General features: G+C 41.0%; 2 protein-coding genes across 2 annotated transcripts in view; both read right to left on the bottom strand.

Annotated features, from left to right (window-relative positions):
- Window positions 1-23,773, bottom strand: part of Foxo1 (forkhead box O1) — a 91,277-nt gene that overhangs the window by 29,864 nt on the left and 37,640 nt on the right. The gene's annotated exons all lie outside the window — the stretch shown is intronic.
- Window positions 20,847-23,541, bottom strand: LOC125348329 (lys-63-specific deubiquitinase BRCC36-like). The gene has a single exon (XM_048341455.1). The coding sequence runs from the start codon at window positions 23,452-23,454 to the stop codon at window positions 22,594-22,596; it is 861 nt and encodes a 286-aa protein (XP_048197412.1). The 5' UTR covers window positions 23,455-23,541; the 3' UTR covers window positions 20,847-22,593.

The following is a 23,773-nucleotide window of genomic DNA, read 5'->3' as shown; positions in this document are numbered from 1 at the left end:
CTAGCCTTGAGTGAAAAGAGCTCAAGGCCAGTGCCCAGGCCCTGAGTTCAAGCCCCATGACCAGCCCCCCCCCCCCCCCAAAAATGGCCTTCCACCCTTTTAGACTGGTCATATGGGAAAAGATTCTTGCTGAAAACAAAAATCTGCAACACTATTGTATACAAATAGTGGTATGTAATTAAGGCTTCCATACCCAGCCTTCCCCTACATGTTATTTCTCTTACCACATTAACCCTGAGACAAACCCAGGACTGACTGCTATTGTGATAATCATCAAATACAGACAGACTCACAGAGTTTGATATGAATTGAGTTCCTAGTCACACATCCTTGGGGTCTGTTCTCTCATTCTCTAAGTCTGAGGAAGTCCCCAGTAAGAGGTGATGAAAACAAAAATGATCTGTGTGTTTACCAGAATCACATATGCAATTCAATTACATATATCTAGTTCTGATAAACTCCTAGGGCCCATTTATCAATCTGAGTTATATACCTCCTACCTCCTATCCTATAACTGTTCAGGACCTAAAACTGACAGCCCACAATCTGCAGCATACACAAGATCTCCTGTACTGGAATGTGAAAATGCTGAGGTAAAGGTGAAAAAGAAACCCTACATTTTCCCTCAGAGCTTGTAAAAAAGTGTCTTCTACTGATCAAGGCAGAAAGAAACAGCCAGCCTTGGGGCATCTATGGGGCCCTGTTCACCAGAGTAAAAGCACCTCTCTCTTGGCCCACACACCTTTCTCCAGCTGAAAGAGCCTTTTCACAGGGAATAGAGGGGTGCTATAAAATCTTCATTAAGTAATTTAATAATTTGTGTGTCTGGTACTTCAGTCCCCAAACAAAAAGGAATGTGCCCAGGTTCCAGCAGACAGAGCCACACTCTTTCTGCTAAGCTGTTCTGGTGTGAGGCAGGCAGTGCTGGAGGACTTAGTCTCTTATATTGCTTTCCCAACTTCAAAGAGTCAGGATTTATTTTTCAACTTCTGACTGGGATTGTACCCAGGTTCAAACCATAGGCTGACAGAGACTAAACACTGCTAGGCCCATCTTCAACCAATGAAGACTGAGAGGCAAACAGGAACAAGAAGTAAGAGAATAGGGGAATGGAAATCTACCTGCAGGAGATGGGAAATGAAGTCTTGGAATTGCCACCATTTGCAGATGGCTCATGTTGTAAAGCTTGGAGTGGAGTCACAAATGGGCAATGGATGCATTGTGCTTTTTCGTTTTTGGTGTTTTTACCTTATGCATTTTAATGTTTTAAGGAGTGCCCACGCAAATGAGTGTAAGTTATTTCTAAATTAAATTCCTTTCCCTAAAAATTCTGATTGAGTTCATGAGCTTTTCTTACCTATAAGTGCAAGAAGCAACAAAAACAAACTAATGAAATCAACTAGACTTGTCTGCTGGCATGTGGGGGGGGGGGGGGGGGAATCACATAACACCAAAATTTAAAGTGCAATACTTTTCTGAATGCATTCTTTCGGGAAAATTTACATTATTGTGGTTCACATAGCCACTACCCACCCCAATTCATGGGATGGCTTTGATGAGCTGAAATCTTGTTTTACCTTCCATCATGTCACATCTCTAAGCTTCTTCAATATCCCCTAATCCCATGCCATTCCAAGTGTTGCTCCAGGACCAACAAGCTTTGTAACACCCAGAAGTCATGCCAGATGTTCCCTAAGTACCACCTCAAGAGATGCTTTATTACTTTAAAACCATCCAGGCCCATTCAAACAACTCTGCTAAGACAATCTGCCTTTATGGATGATTCTCTATTAGCTAGAAGATTTGGGAATGTAAGTTTTAAGCTTGTTGTGATAAATATTTTAAAAATAAACCCAACTGGAAACACAGTTCAAGTGGTAGAGTGCTAGACTGGCAAGTAAGTACAAAGCCCTAAATTCAAATTCCAATAACACCAAACAATCAAACACACACACACACACACACACACACACAGTTCTTTTTTTAGAGGTGGGGGAGGGTGGAGTTCTTGAATCCAATATGCCACAATGTCTGTGATCAAATATCTACACTACAAAATAAAAAGGCAAACATTAACATTAAATGGAAGATACTAAGTGAGCAATAAACAGCAAAACAAACTCAAATGAGTTACACAATATATGAAAAGCAGTCACTAAAGCCAAACTGCATATAGTTTCTTTTCAGGGAATGTATCCACTATACATTTCAGACTAACAAAAACTACTTCTGCCTATCTTAAAGAGATACTGGATTTTTTTCCCACAGAGCCAAGTCATGAGCTCAGCACTTTGCATACATTGTAACATTTAGGCCTTACCAGAGAAGGGAAGCTCTAGACACCTGTGTTTTCATTGAGGCTTAATTTGCACACAGTCAAGAGCTCAAGGGTTTTGTGTCTAGCTGGATGAACTTTTACAATTGTAATGCAATATAACCACCAACCAGAGAGTTCTCAGCAACCCATCATTTTCTCTCTACTCCCTAGTCAGCAGCCCTACCAGGCAAGAGTAACCACTATTCTGAATTCTAACACATACACTAGTTTTGCTTGTTTACTGAAAATCACATAAATGGAATGTATGTGCCTCCTGGAGTCTGGCTTCTTTAGGTCTAGAAGAATCAGTAAGAACAGAGAAAAAGTACTGCCTGGCTGGGAGAACAGAATGAGAAAACAAAGGAGAAGAGTGTGGGGCCAAGGAATGGGAGCCAAAGAGGCGCTGAAAGCATGGTAGAGAAGGCTATAGGAAAGGAAGCTGAAAGAGTGGACCCACTACAGGGCCCTGGTGGCTCTCCCCTGTAATGCTAGCTACTCAGGAGGCTGAGATCTGAGGATTGCAGTTCAAAGCCAGCATGAGCAGGAAAGTCGGTGAGATTCTTATCTCCAATTATCCACCAGAAAACCAGAAGTAGCAAGTGGCACTGTGGCTCAACATGGTAGAGTACTAACCTTGAGCTGAAGAAGGCCAGTGTTCAAGCCCCACAACTGACCAAAAAAAAAAAACAAAAACAGAAGAGTGGACCCTTTTCAGGGAGTGCATGGCCTTCAATGCAAGGGAAAAGATTTAGATTGTTATCCTCAAGGTAGTACACTAATGTCTAAAGATGTTTGAAGAGATGAATGGCATAATTAAAGAGATGCTTAAAGTTTGATGTAGCAGCTTACTAAGAGCAAAGAAGGAAAGAAGCTAGAGGCAGCACACCACAGAAAAGACCAGTGTATAGATGTAGGTATGAAATGGTATGGGCCACAATGGGGAAAGAGGAAGAGGGAAGACTTCAAAAGATGCTATCTCCCTCTGCTTCACAAGCAGAGGGGTTCAACTGGAGGGATCTTTTCCCCAGGTTCTTGCTTGGAAAGTAGTTCTCATTGGTGTGTAAGAATGGTTGTAAGTGCTGTTCAAAACCTGGTAAGTAAGGACAGAAAACTCATTTCTGGAGAGAAGGCCATAGGAAGCTAGCTATGAGTCCTGCTGAATTGACAAATCAGACCAAAACTCTGGAAACTATGTAGACATGGACATGAAGAGCACAACTAAGGCTACATGAACCACCTGTGCAAGGCAAGGTGCTGGGCTGACTCCAATGAGAATAGAGGATCACCAAGAAACCAAAACCACACAGATCTGAGCCCTGAGGAATATTCACATAAAATAAGGGAGTGGTTGGGAGACCACAAAGCATGCAATTGGAACAGGGTAGAAGGATGAAAACTAAAAGACCATAGCATTAATTTGGCAATCATACTGCCTAAGAGGTATTTAGTTTTAAAATGCCTCATCTCTAGTCCAACTATTCAGAATGCTTCACCAGATTCCCCCAGAAAACACAAGGTACCTCAGAAGCTTCTTTAATGCTTTCCAGATTTCTTCAAGGTATTACTTTGCAAATTACTGTCTGGGCATGCTAAACTTAGCAAATTACTGTTTGGGTAAACTAAATAGTAGCCTAGTACTCTGAAAGAGTTAATGGAACTTCCAAACTGTCTAATTTACTCCTAAAATGCTTTTGATAGGCTGGAGTCTAATGTAATTTGCATATCACCAGTGGGATTTAAATGCCATCCATTCAGCTGTACACTCACATTTTTGTCCAAACTTCGATCCAAATTGCAATTCATAAGTTTTTATTTGGATTTCCTAATTGTAAACCTTAGAGAGCCTATAATCAGTCAGCAGTAGTCCTTCATAAAGAAATCCACAACACATACAAGCTGGAAAAGTGATTAAAAAAAACAAAACAGAAAATCCTCAGTCAATGTTTACACACAGTATTTGGAAATACAATCTGCAGTGTATCCAGTCTACATATAACAGTGGACTCCAAGATTATACTTAATCCAGGACCTCTGTCTTCCCTTCCTTGCATTTATTTTTCCCTTTCTAGACTTCAGTAACTTCCCCACTTGCAAATAAGTTTCTCATTAAAGCACAGTCTTAAATGAGAACCCCTAAGTGATATCAGTATATAAAAGAGAAACTTCGCTTTTGGTTCTACAGTATTTGTTTAATCCACTGTAGTCTCTCAGATATGTTGCAATGATGTATTTACACTATTCACTAGCTGAAATTATTCTGTTAATCAAAAGCTAGTTGGCAAATTTTATACACATTTTAAGTAATCACACACAGTAATGCATAGGAAAGAAAATGAAAGCATTGCTAAAACACTAACAGTTTTAATTTTCCAAACGTGGCTCTTTTTCCCACATTTTAGATTTTAAATTACACATACAAATTTAAAGCCAAATGTGTTCAGATCCTCAAGCAAATCTGAACAAATCAATCTCCCAGAACTGTTAAGCATACTAAACATTTATACTTCAATATAATAAAAATTTTAAGTTCCTATTAGAACTCTTGGCAGTTTAGGCTTTAAAAAAATATCAGATTGGCATTTTTCCACCATATGACAAAAATGATATTCTTAGTTTGTGATGCTTTTAAAATATATAGAGCAATTACTAATACTCTTTGAATGAAGAGGTATAGATCATACCTGGCACATGTGAACAGCCAAGGTTTTGATAGCCACCTCAGTCCTATCACGTAATCCTTTAAAAAGAACTAACAAGTTGGGCATCAGTGGCTTACTCCCATAATCCTAATTACTCAGGCAGCTGAGACCTGAGGATCATGGTTCAAAGCCAGCCCAGGCAGGCAAGTCCATGAGACTCTTGTCTCCAATTAATCACAGGGAAAAAAAAAAAAAAAAAAAAAAGAACTGGAAGCGGCACTGTGGCTTAAGTGGTAGAGGGCTAACTTTGAGCACAAAGGAATCCAGGGAATACCAGGCCCAAAGTTCAAGTCCCAGGAGCCAAAAACAAACAAACAAAACAGAACAAAAGAATATGTATCTTTTAAAAACATAAAGCATAATTGGAACTCTCTAAACAGTTGCCCATTCTTGTTAATAAATTATCTATATGCATATACATGTACATGTTCATGTACGCATGCACACGCGCACACACACAGCCTCCAGAGTCAAGGGGCATTTACTGAAATCACACACAGAAAAATTCACTTAAACATTATTCTCAGTCCTATCACTGCGCCTAAGAGATAAACATTCTACTTTTTAATTTTCCAGCTCCATCTTTGTAGGAAGAACTAAATAAAACCTTAAAAAAAAAAAACAACAACTAGCCTACAAACTCTGTAACTAACCTTCACCTTAATTCTTAGTAGGTTATACGTTGTACCCTTCCCCAGCTTTCTCAAGGTGAATCTAAGCAAATGAACAACTAGCAGACATTGGATATGAATACAATCTCAGGCATTTAAATTAATCATTGGGGGAGAAAATGTCTGCTGTACACAGAAAATGTTTCAAAAGGAATAGATAAATGAGATAAATAAAAACTTTCAAAGGAAATTTTTTAAGCCTCCCTTTTCTGTTACTCCCCAGTCTCATTTTTCAAAGCAAAAGGAATTAAAGGTGGAGGGAGGGAGGAGATGCATTATCAATGTACTTATTCAAGGACCAGAGAATGAAATTCACAGAAGCAATTATTATAAAGATAATTTCAAGCCCAAATGGGGAGTTATCTTCCATTGCTTATACAGCTTTGATGATGGCTGTGTTTCTACCTAAGATCATTAAAACTACAAAAGCTATTGTGTTAATTTCATTTCATTCCAACACAATGCATTCTATCTAGCAGGTATGATTTACAAAGCCCCTAACCATACCACCTTTAGCCACTACTTGCTGATCATTTTTAAGGCTTTTCCAAGATATGTGTGAGAGATTTCAGATGCACAACAAAGCAAAAAATCTACTACCAAGCTTATCTACATAGGTAATGATCCGTACAAATTATGCCACCATAATAGCAGTTACTATGAAGTGGGTGAGGCTTAGATTCCCCATCTCCAGAGGGCTCCGAGAGAGAGAGAGAGAGAGACAGAGAGAGAGACAGAGAGAGAGACAGAGAGAGAGATGTAAAAACCACGGTCACCACACTCACCTACTCACTCTGGCTGTCCTGGTCATTCAAGAGCAGTGCCAACCAAAAGGCAAATCTCAGCCTGGCAGAACCATTTCACTGGTTTTAACTTGGAGCACCAACAATAGTCTTTAAAGTGTCTTCTAATTTATTCCACTTTAAGCATCTTTCAGCACATGCTTAAGATCTATTGTCAGTATTCTAAGTAAAGTGGGTTACATGTAGCTTTGGGACATCTGGTCTTAGTAATGCCCTTGAGCATTAGGTCCCAAAATGTCTGGCATCCAGTTCCAATCCACCCCAAACCTGATTAAAATTCTAGCTCATCAAAACAACAACACCCCTCCCCCAAAGGGGTTTTTAATACAAGATTTAAAATACAGTGTATTTCCCTTAAACATTTGCCTGTAAAATGGGCATGTAATGTGCATCAAGTAAGGGAAACATTTCCTGTTGAATCAAGGTGCTCTGGCTAGGCTTCTGCTCTTTCTTATAAATCTACAATGTATTCTCACCAAACATTTGTAATTTTGGTGGGCTTTATCATTGTTGTGTTGTTGTTTTTTAAAGTGGAATCTACCCAACTATAGTCCAATCACAGAATCATTTGTGGAATCATTTTTCTTAAGGTCTGACCACAACAAATTTACCAGCAATTTAAGCTTTTAAATTTAAGCCTTTCAAAGGCTTCAACTTAGCTTCCATAAAGATAATTTCCACATACGTTTAATTGGTTCTTTTAATATTTAATTAATTCTCATTAATTACAAAAACAAGCACCATTACACAAACCTAAAAGCACAACTAAATTCCAAGAAAGCTAGGGTAATTCAGGTTTCAGCAGGCATTCACCAGGAGACATATTTTTTCCAGAGAACTGGACACAAGGGTTGGCATGATACAGAGGAAGTGAATGGGAAAGGTAAGCACAGGTACAAAAGAGGGGCAAAGATAGGGTGTCCCGATAAAAAAAATTCAATGTGTGATTTCTGTTCATTGTGACAGACACTAGACTTCTCCAACTTCTATGCAAAAAAAAAGGCCACTAAAGAAGCACTAATATAAACGTTTCAAATGCATAACAGCCAAATGTTCCTTGTCATGTCCATCTCAAGGAAAATCTGCATGATGATTTTGTGTGTGTGTGTGTGTGTGTGTGTGTGTGTGTGTGTGTGTAAGTTAGTGGACCCATGTGACTACATGTAGCTCCCAATCACCTCACAGTTAGCTTAATGTTAAGTAATTTCTTTAAATTCTTTTACCTTTGGAAAACAGTATGGTATGCATGTGGTACTCTTTGTGTTTATCTATCTGCCCATGCACTATTTACCTTTACTTTAGAGTTGATCAGCCTGCCTTCCACAGAGCACCATGTGGGTATTAAAGCGGTGTATCAGTAGTAGGCAAGACACCAGGTCATCTGGGAAAGGCAGAGACTCACATCATTTACATTGCAGATAACTGAAAGATAATGCTTACACACCACAGCCTTTCTCTGCTGGAAGCTTTCTCCTTTGAAAATCAATACCAGAGCAGTTACTATTAAGTGTTTAGAGGAGCAAACATCCAAATACAGAACTAAAACTTCAATTCACTTCTTGACTATAATCATTCTATTTCCTCATCCAGGAATAAGAATTTTCCAGAGTATTTTGAGGATAACTCCAGTGTCTGCAGACACTGTTAAAATCCTAAATGGTATCTAGGGCTGCACATTTTATTAAGCTTATATTTAAGGTGGGCATTGGTGGCTCATGCCTGTAATCCTTGCTATTCAGGAGGCTGAGGATCTCGGTTCAGCGAAGTTCGTGAGACTCTTACCTCTAACCACAGAAAAAGTCAGAAGTGGTGCTGTGGCTCAAGTTGTAAAATCCTTGAGTATCCTTGAACTAAAGGAGCACAGGAACAGTGCCCAGAGCCAAAGGCCAAAGATCAAGCCTAGGGAGGACTGGCAAAAAAACTTATTTTTAAACAATGTTTTTTATCATTAGTACAAATAGGAAAATTCCCTGCTCCAAAGTCTGCACTTTGAAATTGTAATGGTGAGGGAAACAGCTCCCACTTTACAAGCCTTACCTCCAATAGCCCAACTTCAGTCACATTTGCTTCCATTACGTCCTTTTTAGGCTGTTTCCACTACCCTGAATCTCCTCAATATAGCCCCAACGCAACCACTGCCTATTGAAACTGCACTCCAGTTCAGTGCTCATCTTAGGTGTATGCCTTATTTTCTTTTCCTGGGGCTTCCTCCTCTGTCATCTATTCCCCTACTTACTCCCTGCTTCACTTGCTGGCAACACTGTAAAAACTGCTCAGTCCCTTTAAGATAGAGACTGTATCACTGTCAAATGCACAAAGGGAAGGAATATCATGATTGGGATCAACAAATGCAAGGCCAGCAAAAACAATCAGCCAGTACTGTGGAAGGGATGCCACAAATTATACCACCAATGCTGCTGACACTTACCACTAAGAGATACTTCTTAGTATCTGCTGACATTCATTTAAAGCTAGGGAGAATAAACAAAACACTCTAGAAAATGAACATGGTTAGGTCAATAATAAAGTGTCAATAAAGGAGACAACATAACAGATAAACAATAAAGCAATGAGACTTACTAAAAGGCATGTTCTACTTAACCAAAATGCTGTAATTTTTTTTCCAAATGTTACCAACCATATTAAAGCAAATGCAAAAGGTGAAGATCAAAATAGCATCCATCTATTACAAACATACTGAGCTGGCAGCTTGCCAAACTGAAGTTCTACAGTAGCTTGCCACAGAAACCATGCCACACCTATCCTGTCACCTGAGGCTATCTAGCTCAAAACCAACTATTACAGGGACCTGCTGCATTACAGAGGCAGTACACCTGCTTGCAGACTTGTTTAAAAGGGGGTTTTTGAAAGACAATGTACCATGTTCTCTGAAGGGGAGGCTAGGCGCTAAAAAGGACAGCCCATGGCTGTAGAGTGGTGTCATCATGACAAACCTCCAACCTTAAAACACTGTAGCTAAGGATCCAGCATCCCACCTTCTTCAGTCTTTCCTAGTCCTGCATTCTTTAGGAGAGGGAGGGAGGGAGGAAGGAAGGGAGGGAGGGAGGGAAGGAGGGAAATAAAATAAAGAGAAGTAAAAGGTACATGGCTCACCTTCTGACCAAGCTTCCTCTTCCATGGGTACGGACCAAGCTCATGCCAGGTGCTGGTGCTCACACCATTACTCCTAGCTTTTCAGGAGGCTGAGACCTGAGGATCTCAGTTCAAAGCCTAAATGGGTAGACAACTCATGCAAGTCTCTCCTAATGAATCCTGCCTCCACACCAGCCTTATCTCACCTTAAGTCTCCCTTCACTGTACTTGGGCCCTCCCCACATAATGTACTGGTGCCATTTCTACTTCCCAGAAGGCCCTACATTCACAGATAGGGTGGAGCTAACTTTTCCTTGCTTCTCAACTCAACTTTCCCCCAAGGAAGTCTATTTCTCCTTGTGGCTTCTGATGGGAAAGTGGATACAAGAATCTAGGACTCTTGTTTTCACATCTGTGTTCCCAACAAAAACACTGTTTCCTAGTGAAGCTCCCTCAGTGTAGCCAAGTGCTAGACACAGCAGGGAGTCAAATATCATTGTTTCCATCCTAGACCCCCAGCAGAGAGCTGTCCATCCTAGCCACCAGAAAAACCAACATTTCTTTTTTTCTAGGAAACTCTTTAAGAAAGTATTCCCCCACTAAATTCTCATCTTCTGTTCATTTGTTCCGAGTGTGCTCTGTTATAAATCAAAAACTATGAATTATGAATGAATGAATGACAAAGTTTTCAGGGAGCTTAATTAAGTCCAGGGGAGGAGTCTGTAATCCCAACCATTGTGTTCAAGAGTCAATATTCTAAAACAGGCATGATCGTATATTCCTATAATCCCAGCACTTGGGACACATTACAGGTTTGAGACTAGTGTGGGCTACATTGTCAGACCTTATATCCAGAAAAAGGGAGGGGGAAGTGCGGGGAAGAGAAGGAATAGAAGAGGGAAAGGGGGAGGGATATAGGAGGGAGAGGGGAATGAATGTCAAAATTCCACACTTAATATCACACATACAGGTGTTTTTATTCTTGTTCACTGTGTAATCCTTACTAAGGTAATTTCTATTGGTTTAGGTGTTTGTTTGCCTGTTTTATCAAGCTTTACACATGCTCAAAGGAAGGCAGAGTGGGAGTGGTGGTACCTGTAAGTGAAATCTGCATTCCCAGATAAGCAATGAATCTCAGTTCTATTGGTTGAAGGTGCTGAGGAGATGGAGCAGTCCAGTGCTTCACCTTTACAGAAGAGGTCCAAGGCAGATGGATGATGCGAGTAGCCTGGGACTGCCGCCCCTGCACCCCCCCCCCCCACTACGGGGTCTGAAGCCAAGCCATTCTTGTAGCCCAGATCTTTAAACTTCCCCCATCTCTTGCCCCTTTTCTCCAGTAAGTTATCTCAGTCCACACTCATCTATAAAGCTTAAATGGGGTTTCTCCTCAGTTGCTAGCATTTTCAACATCTTTGGTCAGACCGACCTACTGGTCCCAGTTTCATTTCCTTTGCCTTCTAGTGGATAAAGTATATTTCCCTATTTCTTGATTTTAGGGTCACCTGAGCAATGGAGTGCTAGAAGACCTTACATCAGGCATAGCCTGAAACACACTTGTGCAGCATGGCTCATGCTACTGCATACCCAATACTATCATGAGAACTTACCCCCAAAGTCACCTACCATCCAGCCAAGGGGCTCAGTAAAAGCAAGTATACTGCCACAGGCAACCCATACACATAACCAAGAAATAAATGCTTTTATACTTGTATGCCATTGAGATTATTTTTGGTTGGTGATCTACAGCAGCAGTTTAATTGCCCTTCCAATTTAAAACAAAACAAAACAAAACAAAACAACAACAAAAAACAAGCATGCTTCTGCTTATTGCCCCTTGGAATATCAGCTTGCTGTGCCAATAAAGGGTCATGTAATGACTTGTTCTTTTTTTATTTCCATCTTGCTAATTTCTCTAAGCCATCTTCTATTCAAATTTCCTTCAAAAAGAACATGTACCCAAATCAAAGTGTCATCCCCAAGTCTTTTCTGATTCTTAAAGTAGGTATTATGTAAGAGGATAGAAGAAAGTCATCCTTTCAATATCACCTCACGAAATGCCTCCTTCTCTCCTTCAAAGCAATGAGGTTTGTCACGATCGCACTTAATTTATTAAGGAAAATGTTCAACTCCTATGACGGCTCCTACAGATAGTGGGAAGGGAGTACAAGTATCTTTCACTGCAGGAACAGAAGACTTTTTCTTAAGGCTGTTTCAAAACTTTCAGCTGGAAAGATATTAAAATGCACCTACTTCTGATATTTTCAAAGGCCCTCAAACCAGAATTACATTAAACAATGACAGCCAGTTTTGTTTTTGCTCACTCACACTCAACGTTGTTCATAGTCACACAAACTTAATTAATTACCAAAATCATTTGTAATTTTTGAAGCTCAGTAGACTTGAAATAAAATTATATTTGAATGATAAATGCATTATGCAATGAAATTGCTGGCAGGGTTGGTTAGGGGTAGAATATCAAAGCAGGAACCTCCTTCTCTATCTGCCTTCTGCTTACCATGAGGAAGTCAAATTTGTTTCCTTTCTTTACCCTTCTTCTGTCTTATGAAATGAGATACACGTGCTTCTTTGGAAAGGCTGTCACTTCCCCAGTACACACACACACACACACACACACACACACACACACACACACACACACCACACACTACATACGTAAGTATTGTTCACACATTACCTCATAATCCCAATAACCTGCCACTTCACCTGGTCATGTAATGTACTGATAAGCATATCTATTGCATATGTCAATTTTGGTAACTGTATTTAATTGTTCTTTTTTTCAAGCCCATTTTGGAACACTCAGGACCTATTGCATCCACCTATTGTGTCCCATCCTTATTAACAAAGGACCCTAGAGTCCGGTTTTTGTGGAGAGAATGATGAAGGTACCAGTGAAAGGAGAAGGGATAACAACAACATATGTGTGTATATACACATGTATACACATATATCATTTTTTAAAAGAACCTCCAAACCAGGGTAACAGTAAACAATGACAGACAACGTTCTATGCATATTGAACATACATGTGTAAATACACATATGTGTGGTAATGAAATTTTAAAATGGTAATTATGATGAGGCATCTGTCTATTTGGCACCATCTAAAACCGGCAAGCAGTAATTGTACAACAAGGGTATGTTTAGTGTGTGAGGTTTGGGACACTGTGCCAGAAAACCTAAAGCATCCAGGTTGTAAAACAATGTAATAAGCAGGTAATCCTAGGCCCAGCGTCCAAGTTTCTGCCCTAACCTGTTCCTATGATTATGATTTTAAAACCTCCCAGTGTCAGCAGGTTCACTGTGAGTCAGACCTGAAATAATAAATGGCTCATTTTCCATCCTGATGGAGGAAATACATCATGGCTCATTGTGGCTCACTTCACTAAGGCTGTTTTTACAGGAAAACTAAGTCATTCAGCCTCACCATTTGTAATTTTTTCATTAACAAAGCTTAATGCTACAATCCATTTTTAAAAAGAAAAGGCCTGTTTTTAATTTCAGCTATTAGAACAATAACACACAAACATCTAGAAGGAAAAAAGAATATAAGCATTTCACAAAAATCAAGTCTTTGACCAACAAACACGCTGGTTTGCCAAGATAACTAACTAAACACATTCACTTCATCGAGATTAAAAAAAAAGCTGTTTGTTTAAATGGTCAACCACATGGTAATATTATTAAGAAGCAGCCCAAAGCTCTTGCCACTATTAAGTCTGCCAAATTTGATTAAACTACATATATCTATACATCAACATACCTATTCCAGAACCCAAAGTCTTAGTTGTTCAACCACTGGACGAAATGTTGGGGGACAAGTTTTATCTTCATGAGAAACAAATGTTCACAGGTGCTCAACATGTAACACCTGAATTATTATACTGACAGAGCTGAACCATGATTCCATTCCATCCCACCTGCAAAAAGAAGGTGAAGAAAAATCCTGCTAGAGGGGCTGGGAATAAGGCCTAGCAGTAGAGTGCTTGCTTTGTATACATGAAGCCCTGGGTTTGATTCCTCACCACCACATATATAGAAAAAGCCAGAAGTGGTGCTGTGACTCAAGTGGTGGAGTGCTAGCCTTGAGCAAAAAGAAGCCAGGGACATTGCCCAGGCCCTGAGTTCAAGCCTCAGGACTGGTTAAAAAAAAAAAAAATCCTGCTGGAAGACTCAACCTACCCACTCTTTCCTTACTTGACTCTTCCTGTGTCCTTAGCATGAATGACTAATAAGAAAAGATCAACTTACTAAGGCCAACAGCAGAAACTATTACAGTGGTAGTGTTCTGGTAGTGTGCTGGTCCCAGGGCTTGAACTCAAGGCCTTGGCGTGGTCCCTGAGCTTTACTGCTCAAGCCTAGTGTTCTACCACTTTAGCCATGTATCTACTTCCATCCTTTTTGCTGGGGGGTAGGGGGGTGTTAATTGGAGGTAAGAGTCTCAGGGTTGACCTTGAACTGCAATCTTCAGATCTCAACCTCCTGAGTAGCTAGGATTACAGACGCGAGCCTCTAGTGCCCAGCTGAATAAATGACTTTTAAAAGCAGAATCTTAGGGTTGGAGGCATGGCTCAATTTGTAGAGCACTAGCCAATGAGTGAAAGCATCAGGTACTAAGTTCAAGTCCTAGTCTTGGACCAGAAAAGAAAAAAGGGCAGAATCTTTGCACATTCAAGAGAACTGCTATCTCCCTCCTCCTATAATGCTATCAACCATAAAAAATAAGAGTCCTAAAAAGGAAAGACCAAGTTTTACCCTGCCTTTTTGCAGGTTTTTCCAAGGGTAGGATCAGCAGGCTGTTAGAGGACTAGTAAAAGGGCCAGTGCCCTGAAAGTTAGAGTTATCCATCTTCCATTTATTAGTTGTCACACCATGGAGACATAGACCTTCCATCAAGTCTATGCCTCCTCACCTTTCCCACAGGATCCTGGGAAACAGTGATGGAATACAGCAGGCACACAACACATGACACAACTTCACAAGAATATGCCATTTATGGAGAAAAGATTGCTACAGGATCTCCTTAAAATTATTAGGATGACACCTCAGGTTTCTACCTTAAAGAGGAAAGCACACAAATACACTCTAGCTGAATGTATATGTGTTTTGCTATGTGCATATACACATACCACATGCACAAATAAGCCTAAGAAGATTTGGAAAAGAAATATGGGCTGAGCACCTGTAAACCTAGCTAGCTGCTCAGGAGGCTGATATCCAAAGTTTCATGGTTCAAAGCCAGCCAGGGCAGAAAAAACTGTGAGACTCCATCTCCCAAATAACCAACACAAAAAGCCAGACTTCAGGCATGGTTCAAGTGGTAAGAGCATCAGCCCAGCAAAAAAGCCAAACAAGCATGAGGACCTGAGGTCAAACCCCAATACATATATAGAGATACAGATAAGAGATAGAAACAGAGAAAGAAAAATGACCAGCCCATGTAAATGGCCCAGGGCTAATTTCTTGTCTATTTATAGTCAGCTTCAATAGTGGCATATCAACTGCTATACAATTTTAATGGCAACCTACAAATTCTCTTCTATCTCCTATTTCTTTCATCAGCAAGACAGAGGCAAGGAACAAACCCTTGTGAGGCTAAATTTCAAAGTGACTGACATGAACCAAAGAATTTGAGCCTCAGGATCTGGGTAGAAAAGAACATTCATTTCTCTATCGGCATTGCCACCAGGCAAAGCATCTTCATCCTGCAGGTGGCATGTGTGAGGAGAGCAGAGCTAGAGTGTGGCTAGAGGTAAAGATACCACTAAAAGGTCATTTGTCTGCCACCGCTCTCTTCCTTCAGCATAAAAAGGATGTGACATAGTTACATGTGGTTTGTAAGAGGCCAACTCCCTTTACAATCTGCCTCAGTAACCCCACCCCAATCTCAATCAATTTTTATTTTCAGCTTAGGGTTCAAAAAAAAAAAGTTACCATACACAGAGGGACTTTAAGTCTGAGACTTTAATCACATCAAAGTCTGGAACTTCAAAGTTGCAGTTCCCACAGCAACAGCAACTAGGCTCCCTTGTACAGCTTCAGTGTGAGCAGGCATGGCCATCTCTCTGATGGAAGAACTTGATATGTGTATAGACAGACAGCATGGCCAAGTCATAGGCACTGTGAGTTTGAATTCCCTGACTCTCACTTGGTTGAGCATACGATTATAAGGTGCTGGCATCTGCTGTGTTGAAAGCAGGTCCCCAAAGAGGGGAGAGCACATTCAGGTCACCTGAGCAAAAATGTGTAGGGGATTACACTGGAACACCTCTCCAACTACATGGCAACCCCAACTTTCCCATTATACAGTAATCCACAGGACTAAAGAATAGTTCTCATCAGATTTTAAGTTAGACTCTTATGGCCAGTGTCAGAGCTTTAACAGGCAGAAGAGAAAGTACACAGATCCCTCTTCAAAGCGGGGGGGGGGGGGGGGGGAGGGAATGGCGTTAAAAAGAACTAGCATCTAATCTAGCACTTTGGCAGCTACCTTTTCTCTACCTTGTAACATGGCAACTTTCCAAAGGTATTTCCCAGCAGTCCTAGTTCCTGGTTTCAGTGGCCTTTCTGTTTAAAAAATAAGAATAGAATTCAATATGTGGATGACTACTGCAAAAGTCCCAAGGAACTAACATGGTGCTACTGGTTCTGTGCAAGTCCACCAAGCCTTGCACAGTTTACTTGAAAAGTCAAACTCGTTGCTGCGTGCTTGGTCCACTGTCCCCAACTCCATCCAGTGCCTGGAATTTTGAAGTTTGATCACCACGAGATTATGTGCCAATGGAGAAGCAGGGATTGGGACTACCATTCACACCTCATTTCAAAGCATACTCCTACAACATCTTAGTCCCACATTAATTAACTTGAAAATACTACCCAGAGTGCAGTACAAAACAAGGTCCCTGGAGTTATAAACGGCAAGAAACTGTGGTCAGTGTGTAACTCAGTATGACTGCTGACTCTTAGAAACAGTGAAGAGCAGAAAATGTCATCATGTAGGTTTTGTTTTGCGAATGATACTAGAAGCTTCTTGCTGCACAGTGAGTGAGAGCTGAGCTCTGTGCCTCACAGAGAAGCTCAGCAATACCTGTCCTAGTTGGTGAGTAAGCTTCAACCACCCCTGCCATTAAAAGAAAACCAAAATCAAGATTGTGAGCAAGGAAAGCAGCACTACAGCATACAGGGCCCCTCTCAACTCCTTGTAAGATTTGAGCTTGCTAGATTTGAACTTCATGTGAAATACGGCCAGTTATTTAGCATACTTCATTATTCAACTTCTCCTGGGATGTCTGGTCTCTCTCATGGCTTGAAACCATTGGGAAGTCCTAGTGTGAAGATGTCTCCTACACTCCAGAGACCTGTATGGCTGGGAAGTAAAAAAAAAAGCTAATGTTTCCAGTGACCTTCCTCCACCCTCCATCACCCCACTAAGAATGAGAAGCTCACAGTGAACACAGGTGGGTGTAAAGTACATTCAGGGAACCACAGTTCCTGAGGACCTACTATGATCCTGAGTTGAAGAAATGAACAGAAGATGCTTGTCCTTGTGAAGACAAATGGCAATCAAGGAAACAAAAAAAAATGAAGCGGAGAAGAGTACATGCATATAGAAGAGAGGAAGGTAGAGCAATATATTATCAGGGATATGGTACTGAGGGTGACATCTGAGTAAGGGAGGTGAGGTAAAGGAAGTCAGCCAAGCCATGTTCCAAACAGAAGCAAAGGATGTTGTCAAAGCCCTGAGGCAGGAAGATGCTTGGCCTGAAAGGAGGTAAGTGTGACAGGAAAGATATGCAGGGGAGGGAAATGAGGTCAGAGAGATCGCTGGGGTTAGGCCCTGGAGAGCCTTGTAGACTGGTGGAAGGGCTCTTAGTTGTTTATGATCCAGGCACCTGGAACAGGTCTAAAGCAGGGAATCTCTCTGGCCCTACTGAGGAAAGCCTGTAGGAATGCCTGTCAAGGGATGTACCAGTCACCAAGTTAGCAATTACAGAGGCGAGGAGGAAGGACAGCTTGAGAAGAGTGAGACATAGTGGAATCTGGCCATAGTCTTGTGCCACACAGTACTGCTTGGTGGGTGACACAAGGATGGTCTCCCTAAGGTTATATGACCCAGTGAAATACTCGGCATATGCTAAGTACAATGATGAAACTGTCTAAAGATACGATATTGCAGAACACCATTCTTTACAAGGTGGAAAAGGTAAGATGATTAAGAGTTTGTTGATCAATCAGATGTGGGAAAGAAAAAGGGAAGAATGAGAAATGTTTTTAGTAATTTGGAATACTGACCCAAAATAGTACTGAAAAGCAAATTTCTTTAGATGAGACAAGAATACTGTACAAGCTCATACAACAAAAAAATAAATAAATAGAACCAGAGCATGCTGAAGCAGGGATAATGTCAAAAGAAGTATGAAAGAGACAGGAAAACTAGTGGAAAACAGAGCTAGGAGTGTAGCTCAATAGTAGAGTACTTGCCCCGCATGCAAGCAACAAAAGAAAATAGAAATTAAGTAAGAAGAAGAACCAAGTACCTCTAGAAGTTCTGTGGAGGAATGAGGCTTAAAGATGAGACACTTTTGAGCCTAAAAGAAGAGGGGAAAGTGCTTCACATGAAGAGGTGAAGCCAGTGGCATAATATCCACTGGGAAGAACACCCATTGGGAAGAACACCCATTGGGAAGAACAAGATGTCTACCAGAGAACTTACAGGAATGAGTAGCAGGGAAGGTGGTATTATGCCAGCAACTGTTAATTCCAAGATATGGGGCAGTCTAGCTCTCACATACACTTCCAGCCAGCCTCACTCCTTCACCAGTAAAACAGAAATCCACATGCAACATGCCTGCCAAAACAACAGATCTGTTGTTCTAGATACCCCTTCCATATCAGTTTAAGATTTATAAACACTGACTGTATATATAGAATACCAATTCAGAATAAACATCCGCTCACATACTTCTTTTCAGATCCCAATGGGCTGTGCTCCATGATAGAGTATTTAAGTGGTGTTTGGTGCCCAGTACCAAGGATGAACAATAAACCCCTATTGGCATTTATTCACCTTTTTTCTAAGTCTTCCTATAGTTAATAGTTTTATTTTCTTAGTTTGGTTGGTTGGGTTTTTTTGTGCTAGAACTCAGGGCCTGGAACAGTTTGTTTGTTTTTAAGTTTTTTTTAAAAATAGAAATATAGCCAGGTGCCAGAGGCTGACACCTATAATCCTTACTACTCAGGAGGCTGAGATCTCAGGATCATAATTCCAAAACCAACACAAGCAGAAAGGTCCATGAGACTTGTATCTCCAATAAACTACTAAAAAGCCGAAGTAGAGCTGTGGATCAAGTGGTAGAACACTAGCCTTGAGCAAAAGAAATTCAAGGACAATGCCCAGGCAGAGTTCAAGCCCCAGGACTGGCACTAAAACAATAAAAAATAAAATTTTAAAAATGAAACTACAAGGGCATGGCTCAGGTGGTAGATCCCACATGACAAATATAAGGCCTTGAATTAATCCCCAGGATGCCTCTCCCCACCCCCCCCCCAAAAAAAAAACATAAACTATAAAGGGGAAGAGGAAAAATGGAGGCAAAAATTTTTTTTTTTCTGGGCTGGGAATGCGGCTTGGTGGTAGAGTATTTGCCTAACATGCATGAAGCCCTGGGTTCGATTCCTTAGCATCACATATATAGAAAAAGCCAGAAGTGGCGCTGTGGCTCAAGGGATAGAGTGCTAGCCTTCAGCAAAAAGAAGCCAGGGACAGTACTCAGGTTCTGAGTCCCAAGCCCCACAACTGGCAAAAATAAATAAACAAATAAAAATATTAGCCATTATATTGAGATGCATTTCTCCATCAAAAATAGGCAGGCATTGTGTTACACACATATAATCACCAGCATGAGTCAACAGCAACAGGAGCTCAAGTCTGAGACCAATCTGAGCTGCATAGTGAGACCCTTTCTCAAAAAGCCAAAGGGTGTGACCCAGCAGCCCCACTTTTGGGTATCTATCCAAAAAATTATAAGCAAGAACACACTAAAGCCACCAGCACAACAATGTTCATTGCAGCACAATTTGTCATTGTTAAAACATGGAACCAACCTAGATGCCCCTCAGTAGATGAGTGGATCAGGAAAATGTGGTACATATACACAATGGAATTCTATGCCTCCATCAGAAGGAATGACACTGCCCCATTTGTAAAGAAATGGAAGCACTTGGGGAAAAAAAATCATACTAAGTGACCCAGACCCAAAGAAACATAAACCCTATGGTGTCCCTCACAGGGAATAGCTAGTACAGGAATAGGCTAGTCATGGAAGAAGACCAAAATACCCCAATAACTACGCCCATGTGACCACATAAGAAGATGTCAAGTGAAATGAACTCCACATTATGGAAACAAGAGTTGTGCCACTGTTGTGATTGTTCTCAGCATGCCATGTGAACTTGTACTACTTTTTTTTCTTTTTCCTTGCCAGTTTGTTTGACTGAGTGGTTTATCTAGTTTTGTTTCTCTTGTAGTCCCTTCCTGTGGCTGTACCCTTGCTACCGCTACCACTGTGCTACATCCCAGTACCCTGCATATTGTCTGATATGGGTAGTAGAACTGGGGAAGAGAGAGGGAATACAAGGATCAGAGACAAAGAACAAAAAGACAAATCATTCAAAAAGCAACACTTAGAAACCATTTGTTGCAAACCAACTGCACAACTCTTGGGGGGGAGAGGGGTGGGGGAGGGGGAGAAATGAGGGAGGAGGTAACAAGTAGAACAAGAAATGTACTCACTGCCTTTCATATGAATCTGTAACCCCTCTGTATCACACTTTGACAATTAAAAAAAAAAAACAACCAAAGGGTCAGGAATAAACAATGACACAGACATAACACTTAAATATTTACTCACTGGTAGGCTATTCTATGAACAATAAAAAATTACTGAAAAGTGATAAAGGGGGCATCATGAGCTTTTAGCTATTACAGTTGCTATTATGTGCTACAGGAATTTCATTTTTAATAAAATTACTACAACCCTCAAAATGCTTTATGGCATCTAAAAATTGTGCCAAAGAACAATACTTGTTGAGTGCCAGTGGTTCACTCCTGTAATCCTAGCTACTCAGGAAGCTGAGATCAGAGGATCACAGTTCAAAGCCAGACCCAGGCAGAAAAATCCCCACAAAATTCATCACCAATTAACCACCAGAATACCGCAAGTGGAGTTGTGGTGCAAAATAGTAGAACACCAGCCAGCCTTGAGTGAAGCAGCTCAGGGACCCGTGCCCAGGCCTTGAGTTCAAGTCTCACAACCAACAACAATTAAAAAAAAATACCCAAATATCACTTGACAGGTATTACAAGTCTATCACTTGTAACAGTTCTTATTCATAGCAAACTATGAGAATGGCACTAAAGGGAACCAGAGGGAATCCTACAGCTGAAGTACCCATCTTACCATAAATTAAATGTAACTCTGCAGGGGAATTAATACACAGGAGTTCAGCTGTCGTTGCTTTCTAAAATATTTATTTAAAACTTAAAAAACTTTTTTCAATATAAACCTATAGGAAGTTCCAAAAACATTACAGAACCCTATGTAGGGTTCTTAACCAAGATAATAACAAAATAATACTAAGTATAAGGAGACCACAGACTTACAAAGACCTATACAGTCTTAGCACAGGTAGATTCACATCCTCAGCACTACAATCAAGATACAAGACCATCCCATCAGCACAAATGAAATCCTGGTGTCAACACATATTCTTACAAATGCTGCACCCCATCAAGTCACTGTTCGTAGCAACCAATGGGTTCATTTCTTTAACTTTGACATTTGTTATTCAATGCGATCACACAGTATATAACCTTTGGAGACTTTTTTTTTTAACTCACCAAAATACCCCCCAAGGTCCCTGGTAAGTTGTGTTTATTAAAAATCTGTTCTTTTTTGTTACAGAGCAGTCATCCATGAGAATGCTTATTTGTTTAGCCATCTACCCATTGCAAGACATCTGGTTTGTTTCCAGTTTAGTACTTTTACAAATAAAGATGCAATGAAGCTGTACAGGTTTTAGTGCCAAAACAGGTTTGCACTTTTCTGGTATAATATCCAGAGGTGCAACTGCTGGGTTGTAGAGTAACTATGCTTAACTTCAGAAAGAAATTTCTCCAGTGTAGATATACTATTTTACATTGCTATCATCAATCAATGAGAAACCATTTTGAATCTTCAATAACATTTGGTATTTTCACTATTTTCCCACTAGCCATTCTGATAAATGTGGTTTTAATTTGAATTCCCTATGAATTAGGAAGTGCAACATCTTTTCAGTCATTATTTGCCACTTTCATATTCTTTTCATTGACCTATTGAGTTTTTCATTTTCTAGTAAAAGTTGGTTTTGCTAAGTTTTGAGCACAGTTTTCCACATTGCTGAGACATGCACTGTCTGCAAATAATTTCTCAATATGTAGCTGTTTTTTAAAAACAGTTGTGCAGAGAAAAACCTTTAACTTTGATGAAGTCAAATGTCAACTTTTTCTTCTTATAGACTGCTCTGAAGTCCAGAAAAATTGTTTCCTGAAAGTGAACTTTTTCTAAATGTTTTACAGTTTTACATCTTACATTTATTCCATGATAAATTCTGAGATAACTTTATAGAAGATCTAAAATTCAGGCTTAAGTTTTGGGGCTTTGTTTTTCTTGCTTGACCTGGGGAAACCAATTGCTTCAACACTGCTTACTGAATTTTTCTCCATTTTGTCCTTTGTCAAAATAGGTTGGGCCTCTGTGTGTATCGTCCTCCTTCCAGCTGCAATGAGGTTATGTGTTGTTACATGACATTACTGCCAATGCAATACAACTTTGATGACTTCTGGCTCTTCTAAGAAGTCTTTGAAAAATGAGTCTTTCAAACGTTTCTTCATCAGATTGAGATAGATTTAAGATTGAGATAGATTTATACTGGGTGTATTGCCTGTTTTATTTTAGAGAAGAGAGTTTTTCCATAAGCTCTTTCTTCTCTTGGGTCAAAGCCTGCAAAAGTTCTTGGTTTTGCTCCCATCTGTTCTCCAGCCACTGGAGGAGAGGCCCACTGACGGCGGAAGCCTGGCCACATACATTGCCCGCATACACGCAGGCATTGTGGATCCTGGTTACCGAGTCCTGGTCGGGGCAACCACAGCTCCTCCTGTAGGAGGCCAGTTCTTCCTGGCAGAGGATCTTGGGCAGCTCCACTAGCGACTCGAGGCATGCCTTCCCAATGCTGGCTCGGGGTACTACGTGGATGGGAATATCAACTCTCTCATACTCTGAGCTCCTAGGGGCCCGTGCAGATTGGAAGCAAGTGAAAGCGATCTGGCCAATGTTTGTGTTTTTATCCTCCACGAAACAAGAGAAGATAATCCCAACGAAGCGTGGATCCATCATCTGGTAGGCGGCCTGGGTGCGAACGTCCACGTGGGAGGGCCAGACAGTGATGTGCGGGTGGGAGTGGTACCAGCCCACTACCCGCATGGGGCACCCGGTGAGCTCTGCCAACCTCTCCGCCTCCACCGAGGCCGCGGACAGCTGTTCCGGGGAAATCTCCACCCGGTCCTTCCTCTTATCCGACCGCGGCAAGATGATGACGGAGCGAATATGGACGATTCGGGCTGAGTGGGCCTTCTCTGCCGCCGGGCTCATATCCGCTCCAGTACTGGCAAATTTGGAGTCACTTTCCTCCTCCTCCTCCTTCAACACCCCAATACACAGGCCCATTACCTCCTCTTTCTCAGTGCTCAGAGCGTGGTGGAGACAGACGAGGAAAGCGTCAGAATCCAGGTGAACGGCCTGAACCGCCATCTTGCCCTGAAATGTTCCTCCGGCGTTAGCGTGGCTCCCTTTGACTAATCCAGAGCTGACCAATCAAAAGTCCCAGTTTCCCCGTGAGCGCGCACGCAGGCGCAGGAGCTCGCACTTACCTGGCTCCCAGCCCCCACCACAGGAACGATTTATACCTTAAAGCTCTAGGCCAGTCAATTACAAAAGTTTCAAACACTGCCTGAAAGTAAAGTAAAATAAAATCTAGGCGAGGAGCAACCGTGGGGCACATGGCTGTAATCCCAGGAGGCCTACCACTCACTGGTGTCCAGGCTAGCCCAAGCCAAAGATCAAGACTGCA

Source organism: Perognathus longimembris, chromosome 3, assembly GCF_023159225.1.
Source record: "Perognathus longimembris pacificus isolate PPM17 chromosome 3, ASM2315922v1, whole genome shotgun sequence".
NCBI lineage: Eukaryota > Metazoa > Chordata > Mammalia > Rodentia > Heteromyidae > Perognathus > Perognathus longimembris.
The sequence above is the reverse complement of the archived record's forward strand: the minus strand, read 5'-3'. Positions and strand labels throughout refer to the sequence as shown.

Excerpts from the sequence above, each read along its gene's own strand:
- LOC125348329 (XM_048341455.1), bottom strand. The coding sequence starts at position 23,454 with ATGGCGGTTCAGGCCGTTCACCTGGATTCTGACGCTTTCCTCGTCTGT.